Source organism: Grammomys surdaster, unplaced genomic scaffold, assembly GCF_004785775.1.
Source record: "Grammomys surdaster isolate TR1022 unplaced genomic scaffold, NIH_TR_1.0 194, whole genome shotgun sequence".
NCBI lineage: Eukaryota > Metazoa > Chordata > Mammalia > Rodentia > Muridae > Grammomys > Grammomys surdaster.
The window spans coordinates 4412086-4430815 of NW_021604639.1; the positions used below are offsets into that span (position 1 = coordinate 4412086).

The 18730-nt window shown below is 40.7% G+C and overlaps 1 protein-coding gene across 1 annotated transcript in view; it reads left to right on the forward strand.

Moving 5' to 3' along the window:
- Positions 1-18730, forward strand: part of Ryr2 (ryanodine receptor 2) — a 424465-nt gene that overhangs the window by 37260 nt on the left and 368475 nt on the right. The window contains exon 5 of the mRNA XM_028769855.1: positions 16637-16741. Coding sequence (XP_028625688.1) covers positions 16637-16741 — 105 coding nt within the window. The remainder of the gene's footprint in view (positions 1-16636; positions 16742-18730) is intronic.

The window sequence follows — 18730 nt, forward strand, 5'->3', positions numbered from 1 at the left end:
TACGGGATTCAGTTACCACAGTCCTTGAGAACATGCTTAGAAGCATAAGGTCCAGTAGATACCACACTTGATTGCTCAATTAAGTCATAGTGCTGCAACCTTGGGAGAAAGCAGCATGTCTTTCAGCAAGTAAACCGATTACCTTTGGTACATCCATACAGTGGAGTGGGATGCCACACTAAAGAGAAATGAACTTTACATCTGAAAGAATATGTGCAGGAACAACACACAGTGTTTTTGAAAGAATGTAGCTGGAAAATGGCTATACCTTGTGTGTTGCCAACTACACGGTGTTCTGGAAAAGGTAAAATTGTGGGGATCAGGAATAGATCTGAGGTTGCTTGGAGTTAGTAGGGTGAACAGGAAGAGCACAGGAGGCTTGAGCAGTGAGACTGTTCTGTTGGTGAGCTGCAAGAGACAGGGGCGGGGAGTACATGGTACCTCTTCCACTTTCTTCTTAGTGTTATTGTGAATGTAAAATTACAATAGAAAAATCAATACTTTTGGAAAACAAGATAAACAACCAACAGATACCTCTAAGTATTCACTAGATTTGAGTTAGAATGTATTTAGGCCATGGGCATTGAAGCTGTTAAGTACACACGTCATCAGTAATCAACTCAAAAGTTAACCCATAGTGTATATAGACATATACCTTGTTTTACTATATATGTCATGTTAATATAAGTAAGCTAATTCTATATAAGCAATTACGATATATACATAACAATATGTGAATAAGTGCTTATAATGTTAAGCAATGATTCAGCAGAAATTGTGATACTTCTTCAGGATGGAATTAAAGCTAGGCTGGGCCCTTAGCTTGCTTCATTTCTGTATGAAAGGATTTAATTTTTAGCTGGCTGTTAGGACATAAATGCTGATTGCAGAATTGTGTATGTGTATGAACATTTTTAAGATTGTGTATTGTATGTGTAGGTGAGTACAGTCCCTGCAGAGGCCGGAAGAGGGCATTGGACTCCCCGGAGCTAGGGTTACAGGTAGTTGTGAGCCTGTGTGAGCTCTGGGAGCCAGACTCAGCTACTCTGCAAAACCAGCAAGCACTCTTGACTGCCAAGCTGACTCTTCAGCTCCAGAGTTTCTGTATATTTTATTTCTGAAGTACACCATTCAACAATGGCTCCAGACAATGATGCTTGATTTGCAGCTAGATATTTTTAAATGAACAGCACTCAGACAATTCACCTAGGAAGCTCTAATGCCATAAATAATATATATGCACGTAGTCTTGAAGTATTACATGTGTACTTTCAAGGTTGTACCTCCAGAAGAAGTTGCTTTACTGGAATTTCATTGCAATTCAAACTTGGGTGTTGAGATACAGGAGGGAAACTTGCTGAGAAGAAATAGAACAGAGGTGAGCTGAGGAGATCTGCATTTCAGTCCACACTGCAATCCTGGAGTCCTAGGAGGATGTAGTGTGAGCCTACTCTCTGTTCCAACCACTAGTAACTAAAGTTTACTCCAGTTTTTTTTATTATTATTATTAGAAGCCCCAATTTGCACAAAGTCAGTGGCTAAGTCAGGGTTCCAGATCTGATATGACAAACGGCAGCAGCAGCAGCAACAACAACAAAACAGGACCTTTCTGTTCTCATCGCTCACATAGTCAAGACGGCACTTTATATACCAAATGGATGGAAGGCTGTCTCTGTACACCCAGCGTTTCTCCAGGGACACTAACTAGGCATGCTATGACTTAACTCAGTTGCTACACTCTTTACCTGGGGTTGACCTCAGATCATATGTATTGAGAGCTCAGTCTCTCAAGATGGCATGTCATATGGCAGGTTCCAGCAGTAGGCTGATACCGACGTCTGATTGTTTGTAAACTGGGAGCTACCAGGGCTTCTTCTATAACCTAGAATGACACACAGAAACCAGACAGTGTCTTCACTGATATTTTCAAAACTAACTTTTGGGTTTTATTTTTCGGCGGTTGTTTCACACACGAATGTAATGAAATTTTAGTTGTTTTTACTCCCATGACCCTCTCTCATCCCCCTCCCTCTCCCAGTAAAACTCTTCTCAACAAGACCCCTCCTACTTTCATGTCACATGAATATATATAGTGACTCTGGCAGGGAACAGATGTTCAAAACAGGAGCCTGTGAGGGACCATTCATGGACAAACCATATCAGTAGTCAACATGGTATTGTGACTTAGTCACACACACACACACACACACACACACACACACACACACACACACACAAACAAAAACAAAACCCTTTACAACTCTAGAGATTCTGAGCACAGGTTCAGTGACTCTGAGGGAATATATGTGACCAATGACAAACCTTGCTGGTTTTGCAGGACCTGTCCTATGGCCAGCTCACGTTTTAGTGACCAATGCCTCTGATTCATACAGCCTGATCTCACTACAAATTGAGCTAACCACATCCTCACAGTTTACCCACAAATTACCTCCATGGTCTCAAGCTTAGGAAAGAATACAAAATGATTTTCCTGGAGGAATTGAATCAGAGAATAAGCTTAATCAGAGGCATCACTATTGGAAGCAGGATGCCTTCAGTTGAAATTTCAGCACTTTCTGGGCGAGGTGGCGCATGCCTTTAATCCAAACTCTAGGGAGGCAGAGGCAAGTAGATTTCTGAGTTGGAGGTCATCCTGGTCTATACACGGTTGCTTCAGGGTAGCTATGGCTATGTATAGAGACCCAGCCTTAAAAAACAAAATAAGAAAACAAACAAAAAAAAACCCAAACAGATGGACCCAAACAAGAAAATTCCAAATATGTATAATGATTTATTTTTAAAATTGTGAGTGTGTGTACATGAATATGTGTGTTTGGGGTGGTGTTATGGGTGATGTGTTGTATACATGAGTGCAGTGGCCTGTGGAGTCCAGAAGAGGGCAGTAGATCTCCCTGGGACTGGAATTCTGGGGGTTTCTGTGAGGTCTGCCAGTGCTAAGAACTGAATATCGATCCTCTGCAAGAGTCGTCTCACATTTAACCTCTGAACTGTCTCTAGCACTGTCAGTCTCTCTCTCCTTCCTTCCTTCTTCCCTTTCTCCCTCCTTCCTTCCTTCCTTCTCTCCCTTCCTTCCTTTTGCATCTTTGTGGTATTATCTCAGTATCTAGAGTATGAGAAGATACAATCTACCAAGTGTTACACATTCTCATCTGAGAACAGGTGAGAAAAGAACGAGACATCATCAGTAAGTCAGAACATCTTCCCATCTTATCTTCCCCTTGGTTAGTCTGAATGACATTTGCTCACATAACACCTCTTGTGTAAGTGACCCAAGGCTTTCTGCTGGTGAGTAGGAATTTCACATTTGGGAGTGTGTCTGTTTTTGATTTATAACAACAACATACTCATCTGGGTTAGCAGGGATCTGCTGAGAACAAGCTCCTGTGTGAACTGAGTTAACACATGTCAAATGCTCAGACCAGTCACAGACATACTAAGCAGAAATCGGGTGGTGGTATTCCCATTATTTATGAGGGTACTTAAACCTTTGTGTCCTACTCAGATCTGCTCCAAAGCGCACAACTTATGAGATTCTGTGGTGAAGCACACACTGAATACTTCATTAGTAAAATACACATGAAAAAAATTATCCAAGAGCTGCTGCTTTTTCTCTCTTAACTTCCTGACAGCTGCACTGTGAGCAGTCAGACCTTGACAGTAGTTAGACCTGACACGCACTTGGCCCCAGACATTGAGGTCTCTTAGGAAGCCATATGTGAGTTTCTGTTGTTAATGACATATCTTCCCTATGGATCTATGCCTCATAACAGAGGCCAAAGCTTATCTGGGTTGAGAGTTAGCTAAGAGCACTTGTCCAGCATGCCTAAGACCCTAGGCTTAATCCCAGCACATCAAGAAAGCAATGAAAAGCTTCTCCTGGGAACTAAGTGTTTGAACACCTAGTTGGAGTGTTGTGTAACGTGTACCATCTTCGAGAAAGTATTTTCTTACCTCTTTGGGACCTTTATCAGTGGAAGAGGGTAGCTGAAGTCTTTTGGAAAACTTAACATAAACTGGGTGAAAATCATGGTAGGAAATTGTCATTTTTCCTTCCCCCACCCACCCCTCCTCTTCCCACATCTCTTTCCCTTTCCTCTCCCTCCTCCTCTTCCCTTCCTTCTCTCCTCTTCCTTCATTTACTTAATTTTTCCCTCTTTTCTGGCTGTCTACCAGATTTCCAGGAGTGTCTGGAACAGATCAACTCTATTCTACTGCAAATATAATTTTCAGTTCTTTTGAGAGATGGCACGCAGAGCTTAATAACTAAAATTTCATTTGGAAGGATGATTACTCAGCAAAAAGACGGCCCATGTTTCGATGTGTCTTTTTGAAGGCCAGTTACTCTCTCAGGTCTTGTAAAAAGCCACCTGTACGTATGAGGCAAAGGAGGCTCTCAAGTATCTTCTCAAAGCATGGATAAGTTTGACATTACAAAGAAAGCATAAACAAAAGGTATATGCTTTCCACGTCTCAGGCTGCTCTGCAGGGTCACCTGTGCTTTGTAAAGCATCATTAGTTGATTGAGTATGAGTCGTTTCCACAAAGAGCAGTGTAAGTTGCTTAGTGTTGGAGGTGTATGGCATCGAAAAGGACCAAACAACAGGATGCACAAGGGGGATTCTGATGTTCCTGTGTTGGTCAGAGAGGCAGGCGGTTCATCTTTTTGCTAGCACATCCCCTGGCCTACTTCTCTTTCGTCTCCATGGCCTGGCACTGGTTTATGAAGAAACTGAAGTCAGAAGTCAGCTTCTGGATAAAATGAGGTTAAAATGAACAGAATGTGTTTTATTCTTGTGTCATCAACCAAAGATAAATAAACAAACTGGGATACAATATGGATGAACGAGAGCTTAGGGAAATCAGATGGATAGCTACTATAATGGAGGATGCTATTACTAGCTTTCTTTTAAAAATTATCAACTTACTTATTTGTGTACAGGCGTGAATGATGCACATGCAGAGGCCAGAGGACAACTTGTTTGCATTGGCTCTCTCCTTCAACTACATGTTTCCCAGGCATTGAACTCAGATTGTCAGGGCTGGTGGCAAGTGTCTTTATCCACTCGGCCCTCTTACTTGTCCTGGTATTAACTTCCTTTTGTACCATTGAAGTCGATTGTTTCTTATATTCTTACTCCCATCTGTCATTGCTGTGGTACAGAAAATCCGTCTTTGCTGGAACTTCTGAAATAGAAGTCTTTACTTCTACTAAACTTTTCCCTAACTATGCCTGGTGATATCTTAGTCATCATACTCACAGTCTCTGGCTTCTTCACTCAGCTTGGCCTCACACTTAAATTTGCTTCTTTGAAAATGAGGTGTGCCTCTTTTCTTGTGAGCATCTATCCACCCACTGCATTTTACTGCTGCTTCTTCCTTGTGTACACAAGTCTGTGGGCATGTGGGTACACATGCACATGATGTGGAAGCCAGTGGCTGAAGTCAGATATCTTCTTCAGTTACTCTGTACTTCAGTCTCTTCATTGAGCCTGGTGCTCATCAAGTTCCAGGGGATCCTCTGGTCTCTATCTACCCAAGTCGGGGATTACAGACATTTGCTACTTTGCCCAGCTCTGTGATGTGGGTTCAGAGATCCTGTGGGTCTTCCTTCTCCCTAGGGATGTTGGCCACTGGCCTATGAGGACAAAGGGAACAGAATGGAATAGCAGGATTTGGGGGCTTTGTATGGCCTGTGAGTATGACAGAAATACCAGAATCAACTTCAGCGAGACAGATCAACTTTACTCAGGGTGAATCAATGGTTATATAGTTTGAGGGAAAGAAGTATGAATATCCAGAGTGGGCAAAGGTTATTGTCAGAAGGCTAAGGTACTGAGATACCTCATCCACATGGGGAGGCATTGCAGGGATCTCAGTTGTTTATTGAATGGGTTTTTATCAGGCGAGAGGAAGCTGAACCTGTAATCTAACCAAGGTTACTTGCCATTCTGCAGGGAGAAGTGTGTGGGGGTTTTGAGCTCCCCAGACAAGGTAAGAAGAGAAGCCCTGCTGGTAAAGGGAGTATGCCATTTTATGCCAATCTCAGAAGGCTATCCAGACAATGGTAGACTTCTATTAATTAGCAGAGCAACAGATCCAACAATCCACACAGTTGTGTGGCAGTTGCTTACTGACTGAAACACCTGTCTCTCCAGAACCTACTTTCTTTCCTTTTTAAAATCAGCTTTTTACCCACCTTCTTCACGACTCTCCTGATGTCAACTCTTCCTTCTCTTTCACCTAAAATACCTTTTGTTTCCTAAGGTTTTTTTTGTAGGGTCTCAGGTGGTAAACGTTGCTTGACTTCCTGGTCATTCTCTTCCTAGTCACTTCACACAGAGAAGGAATAACAGACCCAACAAACAATTCTACCCAATCTAGTTCCATTTGATGTTGTCATAAAATAGCTGGTTAAGAACAAAATAAGGGAGCAGAGGGAGGTTTATTCAGCATATAGAGGCAGGTGGCAGAGCATCATTGATGGGAAATCCAAGCAGAAACTCAAGCGACTAATCACATCTCACTCGTAGTCCGGAGCAGAGAGAAGAGAGTGGATCCTCACTGCTTTCTTCACTCATACAGTTCTGGACCACTAGGCAAGAGAACGGTGCTGTCCACAGTGGGCTGGGTGTTCCTGATGACTCTTCAATCAAGACAGTCCTTCAAAGACATGCCCACAGGTTGACCTGCTCTACATAACTCCTCAATTGAGGCCGTTTTCCAAGGTGGCTTTAGGTGGTGTCAAGGTCACATTTAAAACAGATCAGCACACATCCAGGTCTAGATTACTGAGCCACTGAGCTTAATGGAGTTACTGGCAGGAATATGGGTCACTTGGATAGCTGTGTCACCTATCCTGCTAGCTATCATGAGGATGACTCACAGAAGTTGAATCTCCACAGTCTCCCATCCCCTGTCAGATTTCCCCTTCATATGCTCTACGACTTCCAAGACCACATAGTTAAAGATTGCATGAGCTGGGAAGAGGCATGGAGGAATGAGTGGCTGGAGTCACACATGAGGCATGACAGCACCACCCCAACCACTGTCCCCTAAGGATACCAGGCCTGATCTTGAGAGTGTTTCTACTGATGTCACAGCTCCTTTGCTTCAAGGTGGCCATAAGCATGACATTTGCTGAGGACTGAGTTCCACAGCATCAGTTATCCTATGGTTAGCATTACCTAGCATGCTGGTATCTATCTCTGTGTGGGAGGCAGTCACATCTGCTCCTGGACCAGATAGGCATCACTTCAGCATATCTGATTGTTCCCACGAAGGCTGGCTTATTCTTATGTGAGATCCTTCCTCACATCACTGTCTTCCGTGATCCCCAGTTCAGTCAATAGTGACCCCATCTTAGCAGCATTTAGGTGTCAAGTTCTACATTAACGCTTTGTTCCTGTATTACCTTTTCTGTCCTGATACTTGTTGAATTCTGCTTTCCTTCCCTTTAGTCCCATGCCTCAGTGTATGAATCTTTGGTGTGTGGGGTCGGGTGAGCTCCATTTAAACTTTGCGAAAGCCATAATAGCAGGCACAACCTAAATTTAGAGCATTCTTGTGTTTTTTTCTGAGACCTTGCATCCAATGCCTCCCCCACCATGGCTGATGTCTTAAAGTGAATGGAAGTGGAAAGAAGAGTTTTCATGTATTAATACAACATGTTTTCTGCAACAGAAAACTTTTGTTACTGAGCGGATCAAGTCAAACAGCTTTTTGCTATCTGCTGACATACATTTGTCAAAGTGAGACCAGACAAGCCTATATCAGAATAATCCTGCTAATGGCCAGATACTTTCAAAGGCATATGTTCTAAGATAGACACTTAGATGCTCTGACTTTTAACCTGATGGGCAAATGATAAACACAAAAGCTTTAGCTCAGGTACATGCAGATCTTTAACTCAATGGTTATTTTTAAGTATATTTATTTTTCTTCTATGTTGTTGTGAATGATGTTTTGTTCCAAGTTCCATTTGTATTGATAGTATAATAGTTGAGTTTCGTGGTTCTGGGGAGATGGCTCAGCGGTTAAACTAAGAGAGTATGTTGTTCTTCTAGAGAAGACCAGAGTTCAGTTCCTAACACTCATGTTGGACAGCTCAAAATTACCTGTAACTCCAGCTGTGGGGGATCTAGCACCATTTTCTGGCCTCTGAGACAATTGTTCTCAATTTGTGGTCTCCACCCCTTTGGTGTCATGCATCTGATATCGTGAATACCAGACATTTACATTATAATTTGTAACAGTAAAATCATAGTTACGCAGTAGTAACAAAATAATTTCGTGGTTGGGGATCACCACATGAGGAACTGTATTAAAGGGTCACAGCATTGGGAAGGTTGAGAACCACCACTGACTTAATGACACCTGCACACATGCAGTGCACATGGATCTACACATAAACATATAAAGAAAGTTAAATTTTGCGTGTTGATCTTGGCTTTCTTTGTTAGGAAAGGTAGATTCGTGTGTGTGTGTGTGTGTGTGTGTGTGTGTGTTACCTGACTGTGTGTAGATTCAGTTCCATTTCCTTTCTGATATACCTATCTTTATCCTTTATTTTCCTTTCTTCTTTTCTTTCTTTACTTCATTGTACTTTTCATGACATCCTTTCTTATTTATAAACCCATTTGTCTCTGGATGGATCCTGATACAGCTTTTCCAGCTTTCTCAAGGTCGGTACTTTCGTGGACATATATTTTATAAATATCTTTTTACACATACATCTTTGTGTGGCTTTCAGTCTGTGGGATGTGTCCTGTTGGAAGTCCAGAGTTAGATGATGCTTTTATAAATCCTATTTGAAGAAAAAAAATCCTCTGCATTTTGGTTAGAGTTTTTAGAATATGCACATTTAATGTAAATATTTATATTTTTATGAACATTTGCCATTTGTCATTATTTTTTAAAAATTTAATGTTTATGTGTGTGTTTATATATGTGCACATGCATTTGTGTGTGTGTGTGTGAATACTGTACCTACAAAGTCCAGAAGAGGGTGTCGTGTTGGATTCTCTGGAGCTAGAGTTACAGGTAGATATGAACTACCTGATCTGGGTGCTGGAGACTAAACTCAGGTTCTCTAGTAGAGCAGCAAGCACTCTTAACTGCTGAGACATTTCCCCAGCCCCCTGACGTTATTTTTAAATGGCTGGCACATGTAACATACTTTACATTATTATTACATTTTATAAGCCTATGTGACTTACTGACTCCTCCTTCTCCCCCTCTTCCTGTCTTTTCTCCCTTCCTACCCTCTCTCTGATCTTTCCTTCCCTCTTCTTCTCCATCTTTTAGTTCTTCACCAACTCACTTACCCTTTCTCTATACAGAGCATGTAATAGTGGGCCATAGCTCTGTGTGAGATTACATCACAGATGGTTACTGGTATATATGTTTATGTACCTTTACAAATGGTGCCATACCGAAGCAAGTCTCCCCCAGCTTTACTCTCTCTTTTGATCCTGGGACGAACCACCAATGTGAAACAAGTGATGTCCCACTGAAGTATACAACAGCCTTGTCTTCCATTGCTGAAGCTATATTTGTAAGAAAATAATAACCACTTTCATGTGTTTTTCCACCTAGCCCAAGACAGAGATTCATTTTCCTGATCACTTTATCTCTGCAATATACATTAGATTTTGCACTTTTTGCCTTTGCCAAAATTTTGAGTTAGAGCTGTACATTTTGGAAAATATAGCAATTTTAAATTCAGGTACCTCCCTGCTGAAAGCTGCTCCGGCTAGATTTGTATATACAGTTTTTCATTGTTGAGTCAATTTCCTGGATTCAATCTTTAATTTGTGGATATTAATGTCTCTGGTCAAAGTTTGAAAAGTTCTTTTTATTCTAAGACGTTTCCTAGTGAGTCTTTGTTTGTGCATAGAGTTCAGCACCAATGGTGCGGCCATCATGTGCCATTTAAATTGGTAGGAATCCATACCCTGCAAGTGGACCTTGTAATTACAGATAAGAGAGTACATACATAGTAACTGCAGGCTATCTTCCAGTCTGCAGGCCATCTGTGTGTCTCACATGTGTGATTTCAGTGAGGATGTGTGGAGTCAGGCCCATGAGACGTGGGACCTCTCTATACCTGTCACTGGCACACTGTGTCTTTTGTGGCAGCTCCATGGACAGGGTGTCAGGGTCACTGGTCCTCATAGCCTAGCTGGTGTCATGTTCTTGGTAAAGCTCCTTATCTACTGAGCAGGAGGTGGCATGTGTGTGTGTGTGGGGGAGGGTGTCTGTCTCTGTGTGTGTGTGTGTGTGTGTGTGTGTGTGTGTGTGTGTACAGGGGTACAAGAAGCAGGGGTAGGGGATGCCAGGAAGGAACAATACAGATGTCTCAGTTCAGCAGCTAACTAAGCCATGGATATAGCTCACATTTTTGTATGTAGTGAGTGGATTCTCGGGGCTCTGAATGTGTTGGTCATTTGTTGTTTGTTGTTATTTATTTATTATCATTTTTACTCAGCTTTCTAATTTAGATGGTAGATATACTAGCCTTTTCTCCCTCAGCCATATAAAAGAATTCCCCATAAATCTTTCTTTAATATATCCTCAACAGAGCTTTAAAAATATGCATGACCACATATATATTCATACATATAAATATATAGATACATATATACATAGTATAAATTTATTTATAGTATATACATACACATGTATACATATGTATGCAAAATACATATGTAAAATTGTGAATCATATTCATCATGTATCTATCCCCTAGAGTTATCTTCCTAAAATATCCCTTTCTAAAAAGGATTTATTTATTTTCATGTGTGTGTATAAATGGCTGCCTACTCGAGTATATGTATCATGTGGGAGCCTGGTGTTCCTGAAGGTCAGAAAAGGATATCCTACCCCCTGGAACTGGAGCTGCTGATGGTCATGAGCCACTGTATAGGTGCTGGTAACTGATCCTGGGTCCTCTGTAAGAACAAGTGCTCTTAGAAAACCCTGAGCCACTTTTGGTTTCTTTATGTCACCCATTGCCCCTTTCTGAGCCAAATTATTTGCTAGATGAGGTGAAATATTTGGTTCACCAAACTGTACTTCAGTTTGTTAGATTCAACTTCAGGTTTCTAGTCTATGAGACATAACACGACTCCAGAGTTGTCCAGATCTCTCAACATTAGTCAAAGAAAATCAAGTCTCCAGATGTAGTTTCAAGATTAATTCTGCATAACAGGCCTTGTTTGTGCTGCAATTCCACGCTGTATCTCTCCCATCAAGATTCTTCAACCAGAAAATGTCATCCTTCCTACAACAATCAATGACTCTCATCTGCAGTCAGCAAGAGGAAAAGTTGTGAGTATACAGCCCCGCAGCATGGCCGACCACAATGTGGCTGTTTCCATGCCTGCCTCTCTTGGCCCTGTCTGTTCTTTCTCAAAGGGCTTGTCCCAAGTGACAAGCATCTAAAATGGCTCTGATCTCAGAGTCATAGAGTTGAGGCAGTGCACCTATGAATGGGTTCTGTTTAAATCTCCTCCTCACAAAATTCCCATGAGACATCATTGCCCATTCCTCAGGCAACCATCGAGCTTGTTCATGACTTGTGATTGTTGGGATATGTATTAGGCAGCACTTAGGGCTCTCTGATCCTAATATTCAACACCTTCGGCACCCTGTGGTATTTGCTTTTCTTATCTCTATATTACTATGACAAGGCCAGATGCTTGCTGCATATGCAGTCATTAAAAACCTAGCTTTTGGGCAGCATGTGAAAATTGCCTTGTAGTCAATTAAGCTGTTTGAACAATAGCAGTGGGTCCAGCCTGTTCATTCATTAGTGTGCCCTTTTTGTGTATTCATTTGTTTTTAATGTCTTTACTCAAACTGTTCTAAATTCTGAAATTTGAGTGTCGTAATAAAAACTTTGAAAACTCTATCTATCTATCTATCTATCTATCTATCTATCTATCTATCTATCTACCTATCTTTCTATCTATCATCTGTATGTATATACATATGTGCATATATATGGGTGTCTCATAGCATAGGTGTGGAGGTCAGAGAACAGCTTTTGAGAATCAGTTTTATCCTTCTACCATACAGGCCAGATGGATTGGACTCAGGTCATTGGGCTTGATAGGAAGAGCCTCTACCCTCTGAGTCATCTCACCAACCCTATAACCTTTTAGTAATAGAGTTCTTCACTCTGAGCTCCTTTTCAGAACAGCATCCTAATATACAAGCAAATGACTGGAAATTATGGGTTTTAAATGCAGCCGATATGTGGGCCATGCCTTGAGTCTGAATGGTTGGTATATAGCCCTCCTGTCTGAGATCATGAATAACAGGGAGGAGAAGAGAGATGGCTTATTGGTTAAGAGTGCACACTACTCTTGTAGAGAACATGAGTGTAGTTTTCAGGGTGTAGGTGGAGTGGGTCCCAATTGCTCATAATTCCACCTCCAGGGGAATCTATCTGGTGCTGTCTTCTGGCTTCTAAGGGCAACTGCACAAATGTAAGATATGTTCACACAGATACACACATAAGTAAAAGCCATTTCAAAATCAATACTGCTTCACATTTAATAGGGTGGAAATCAACTTGCTTGCAGTGGGCTAGCCTTGGCAGTGTGAAAAACAAGAAACTGTACAGCACGGTGCCTGGGAGATCATGTATGCAACTTTGATAATTTTAAGAGACCTGATGTATAATTCTTGTTTTGTAGGAAGGATCTTGTGTAGTGCAGGTTTACTTTGAACTCATTAAGTAGATGAGGATAACCTTAAACTTCCAATCTTTTGCCTCTACTACTGCAGTGCTGGGATTACAGGATTGTGCTAATGCACTTCGTTCGTTTTTTGCTACAAGTTGAACCCAGTGAACCCAGAACTCTGTGCGTGCTAGGCAAGGACTCCCCCAACTGAGCCACATCCCAATCCCCTGTGCATTACTCCTTTTCGGTAGGAACAGCCTCTTCTCTGGTTTTGTGTGTGTGTGTGTGTGAATGTGTGTGTTGCTCTTCACAATTTCATGGATGCTGGTCAGTGATGGCTCCTTACTCAAGATGCACACAAACAGAGTTGACTTGATACACTATGTGACATTAAAGAGAGAGAGGCATGTGGGAAGGAATGCAACCCTGACTCAAGCTTCCTTATAGTTTTGCACAGGCACGGTTGATCTTTGGTATTTTGAAAAATAGTTTTAAAAGGTAGCTTGCACTGCCTAAAATACTATTAGATTTGAAAGATGTTGTATTATGGATTCAAACATGATTCTGTGGCACCATGAAGTCCTTGGGCATTGTGTTATAAACATGGATATTGAGGAGCGGAAACCCTTTGAACCACCACTAATTCACGAGAGATTTTCATAATTAAGTGCTAAATTGGCACAGCTGTGGCCTTTGAGGTGGTAATGTCCTGCTAATCATCCCTCATTTAAACCTGCTAATGCCTCTCTCCTACCTAGACCCTGTTGTGGTCCAGGTGCCAAGTTCAATGCCTCCAGCTTTTCTGAACAATTTGAATGCCTGGGGACACCCAGGTGTACCAGCTTTATTAATTAGCAAACATTTACCCTTGTCTTTCAAAGAGGTGACATGCAGAATTCTTTGATGTACAAGTGTGAAGGCCTGAGTTTGATGCCTAGCCCCCAATATAAATCCAGGTGCTGTGGCATGTGTGTATTATCCTAATGTGAGGGTCTGCGGCAGAATCACAGAGCACATGGGACAGCTGTCTAGTCTGTGAGCTTCAGGTTTAAGATCCTGTCTCAAAAATGATATGGAAAGGATGGAGAAAGACATTCAAGAGACATCAGCATGCACGTTAACATATACACTTACCCACACAATTAAAAAAAAAAAAGGCCTGAAATGGTGACATCCATGGAGAAGTGAGAACCTTGAAAGAGTATTTCCAGACTGACAATATTATGACTGAGTTTTTGAAGCCATGTAAAGAGGAACACATGAAGTGAGCTTTTTGTGTATTCTGGCTAGTATTTCCCTCCCACAATGTGTACCAAAGGTCATGGGCCTAGAGTTATATTGTTACTGAGGGAACATATAAACATCAGAACAATGGTTTTCGCCAGCTGGTGGGTGAAATCTTGCCAGTTCTCTGTCCAGTCAGTGCATTAGCAGCAGCAACCACCCTGTACCACTTTGATGCCCCTCTGATACAGGGAGGAGCTGACCCGCCAGTGGTCATGGTGCTTTGCCAGAAGCTGCTCAGCAGATAGGTGGCCAAGGACTTGTGAGCTTGCCTCAGCCACAGGCCATCTGCTCTGTCTTAAAGCTTGCCGTGGGGATCTTTCTATGTCTTGGCCAACCAGCAGCATCTCTCTTAATTTGCACCTCTGAGATTCTGAGCCTTTGTGAGAATGTAGGCTTTTCTGAAGTTGGAGAGATAAAATTATATTTTATTGGCATTTCTTTTCAGCTTAGAAGACAGTTTTTTAAATACTCGAGTCTTTGGGAGTAGGAGGGTTCTTTCAGTCCATAGATGGGAAGCCCAAGAATTTTTCCATATGGCTTTTGCCTGATCACTCACCAGAACTGGATTCCAAGTCCCTTCTTTTCTCTTTTCTGTCAAGCTATCAAGATTGAAACAGCATCCATCTTAAAACACACACACACACACACACACACACACACACACACACACACACACAGACACACATCTCGAGTTGCCTCCATGTTTCCCTGAAGGTTGCTGGAAGCATACTGGAAGGTGGTTTAAAAATTAAACTAACTTGTTTGCCTTCTTGACGGGAACCTAGGATTCCTAACAAAAAAACAAAAGGAGACAGACCCACATCCAGAACCAAAACTCTCTCCAACTCTCTATACATGTGTTTAGCTTTCTGGAAACAGTTGACGCTAATATAAACATAAACATAAACATAAACATAAACATAAACATAAATATAAATATAAATAAATGGGAAAATGCAACATGCACTTCTATGTAGACAGGAACCAAATCCCCACATCCCAAGTTGGAGGCAAGCTATAAATCCAGCTACAGAAATATAAATATTTATGTTCTACAAAAGCAAAATCCTGTGTCAATGAATATTTTATATCAATTCATTTTTCTGTTTGCTTAACTCCATATTAATTTGAAGCAACTGTTACTTCTGTCTTTTTAATATCTTTATAATTGGCAAGCAGTGTAGTATGTTAGGAATGAATATTTGAGAGCATGGAGAAACCTGGGTTCTAAAGCAGACTTCAAACATTTTCTAATTCTGTGGCTTCAGAAAAGTTGCTAAAGTTTTCACTTGCCTTATCAAAACCACTGTTCTAGAGATCTTGGCCATGTGACACAGGCAGTATAGACAAAGTTCCAAGTGTCATGTCATGGATCATGGAGTAGATGCTCCATTAGGAATAGATATTGCTCTCTGTCAGCTCAAAGTGTGTTAAAGTGTGTGGGGGTGGGGGGTGGGATTGTGGGTGAGGAGATAGTTGTCATCTACTATAGTGAGGGCTGGGGAGGTAGCTGTCGTCTGCTTCAAGCGTTTGCTGTGCAGAGCATCTGAGTTCTATCACCTTTGAACCCAAGTAAAAATTAGCCAAACACGGTAGTGCAAACTTGTAATCCCAGTGCTGGAGAGGCAGAGACAGGGGGATGCCCAGGGCTAGTCAGCTAGCTTAGACTACTTGAGAACTGCAGGCCAAAGAGAGGCCTTGTCTCAATGAAGAAAAGGTGTATAGGGCTGAAGAGATAGCTTAGCGATTAAGAACACTGGCTGTTTTTGCAGAGGACCTGGGCTTAGTTCCCAGCATCCATGTGGCAACTAACAACCATCCTTAATTCTAATTTCAAGGGACCAAATGTCCTTTTCTGACCTCTGAGGACACTGGGTACACATATGATACACATGCATAGGTGCAGGCAAATTTCTCATATATATATATATATAAAAGTAAAAATAATAACTAAATATTTTCCCCCATTTTTTGAAACAGAGTTTCTTTGTGTAGCTCTCCTGGAACTCACTCTGTAGACCAGGCTGTCCTCTAACTCAGAGATCCTCCTGCCTCTGCCTACTGAATTCTGAGATTAAAGCCAGGAGAAACCACACCTAGTAATTACCAGTAACTAAATCTAAAAGGATCAAAAGCTGATTATTTTTCTACTTTTAACTTCATAGATTTTTTTTCCTTTTTCCGTGGTAGATAAGTAAATTCAACTTTCTATATTAAAATATTAAGAACCGTTAAAAATAACAAATATAAAAAAATAAAGTCAACAGTGACCATGAAACCCTAAGTGAAGCCCCATCACTTTTTTAGATGTTCATTGATTAGAATAAAGTGATTTTATTTAAAAATAAGTTTTAGAAAATGGACAGCATGTAAGTAATGACACTTTATTGACCTCTGACACGCACCCCAACATGCACATGCATACTCATGCACCAGCACACACACAAGCACATGCACACACACACACTCACAGACACACGGTAAGGCATTAACCATGAGCAGTAAGCACAACATATCCTACATAGAAGAGGATGGTGAGAGGTGACTGGTGGGAAGGGAAGGGAAGCTTTAGACATTGCCTGGCTGCATGCTTGAGGAGGATGTCCTCCTGATGGCTCTTCATCTTTCTCCTCACGTAGAATGTCCCCCCAGACCTGTCTATCTGCACCTTTGTGCTGGAGCAGTCCCTGTCAGTACGGGCCCTGCAGGAGATGCTGGCCAACACCGTGGAAAAGTCAGAAGGGGTGAGTACCCATTTTCTGTATATTTATGTTCTCTTTCTTTTTTTCTTTCTTTCTTCCTTCCTTCCTTTCTTTCTTTCTCTCTTCCTTTCTTTTATTCTTTTTAATGAACAAGGCTGTGTGTGAATCTTTGCTTGCTTGGGTAGGATATTGTGATTTCTTTTTTCTAAGTCAGTAGCTTTTTCATGTGGGTTCCTTATATTTGATTATTTAGCTATCTAGCAGGCTCAGGATGTCTTAAAGACATATAAAGATAATTCAGCCTCTGTCTGCTTCATGCTTATGTGTGTGGTTTGTGAGTATTTGTGTGTCTCCTTACATGTACCCATAGCGCAGTCTGACTGCCAGCTCTATGCCTAGTTGTTTGTCATTTAGCTCTGTGTCATCTTCAAATGCCCTTCCCCAAGTTAACATCCCTAAGCATCTTTGTAACTAATACAATTTCATGGCACCATTTTGTATTTTAAATAATGAAATTACAGCAGTAGCTTCAGCAAGTTGCAATTTGTAATCTTGAAAACAACAAAACCATCTTCTGAAAATTAAAATTTCCATTCTGTCTCCTAATGGTGATATTTTTCTTTGAAAACCTAACGGATTATTTTAGTTATTTTTTTTCCAGGAGACACAGGAAAAAGCTTACTGCTTTTTGGAGTATTACCTGTTCTTAATCAGTTCATTAAAATTTCCAGATAATTAGGAGGATAAATGGCAGCCCCACACCTTCTCATTTACCAAGGTGTTTCACAGTCTAAAAATCTGTTTCCAGGAATTCAACTGGCATTTTTTTTTGGCCATTATTGACTATGTGTTGTTATTGTTGAGCATCCTTTTCAGTTTGTATAAAAAAAAGAGATTAAAAAATATTGTCATAAAGTTTCACTTGGTGACTCAACGTTTTTAGCCTTAAGGTTTTCAAACACATCTTAAAACTTTTGCTTTTATTTTCATCAATTCTAAATTAAATTGTCACATATGAGACATATGTGTGACCAATCTAGACAAATCATTTATAGCTATTGTCCCAAATGGTTTATATTTGTCTGAAATTCTTTGGAAATAAAACGGAAAACAAGAAGTCCACCAAGAATGATTCCATTTCTTAGTTTCCTTTTTAGGTGTAAGTTGGAGCATGAGTGTTAGCGAGGCCATCCTGTACCCATCTCACAATAGTTTGCTTTTAAATAACAAATTTAGTTGATATAAAAATGAAATCTCAAGAAATTCTGTGAGGGAGTATGCTTGCACAGTGTTGGTAGGATTGAGAGTTTCTGTAATGATTGTGATAGACAGTTTGAAGATGCCCCCCAAATTAGAAATAAAACTATCATGTGGTCTAGCAATTCCACTACAAGGTATGGATCCTGAGAAAATGAAATGAGTATGTTGAAGAGAAAAAAAATCTTTAACATAATGGTTAAATATGGGAAAGAATAGTGACTTTATTCACCATTATACAGAGAGCTGTTTTACCAGCCCTCAGACATGTCTACACGCTTTATATTATTTAAAAGTCACCTTTGGTGACTACAAAATACAAACATCCCATAGCAACAGGTCCAAAGTTTTTAGAATTTATCTTTTCTTTATCAAGGTTTTCCATTCTTTTGCAGTGGAGTTAAGTTATGAAACGGTGAAATTTCTGTTGAAACTGGCTTCTTTCTGGAACAACCTCTTGTGGCTTTTAAATATCATAGAGGCATACCAATTCTGAAATTTGAATTTGTCTTTACAAACAAAACTCTAAAGAGCTATTTGTGTTTATGCCTTATTGCTTTCTCATTGTTGTGGATTCTGGCTTACCTCAGTTGCCCTAAATTAAAGTTTTATGTTGCAAAGCCACTTTTTCTAAACGTAACTTTTGCACAAGCTGAATCCATGAGGTTGAACTAGGCAAACTCTGAATATCCCATGCCCAGAGGAAGCAATTTAAAATAGCATTTAGGGAGTTGTGTTTTTAACCTTTTATTGTTAGAATCCTGGGCATGCGCG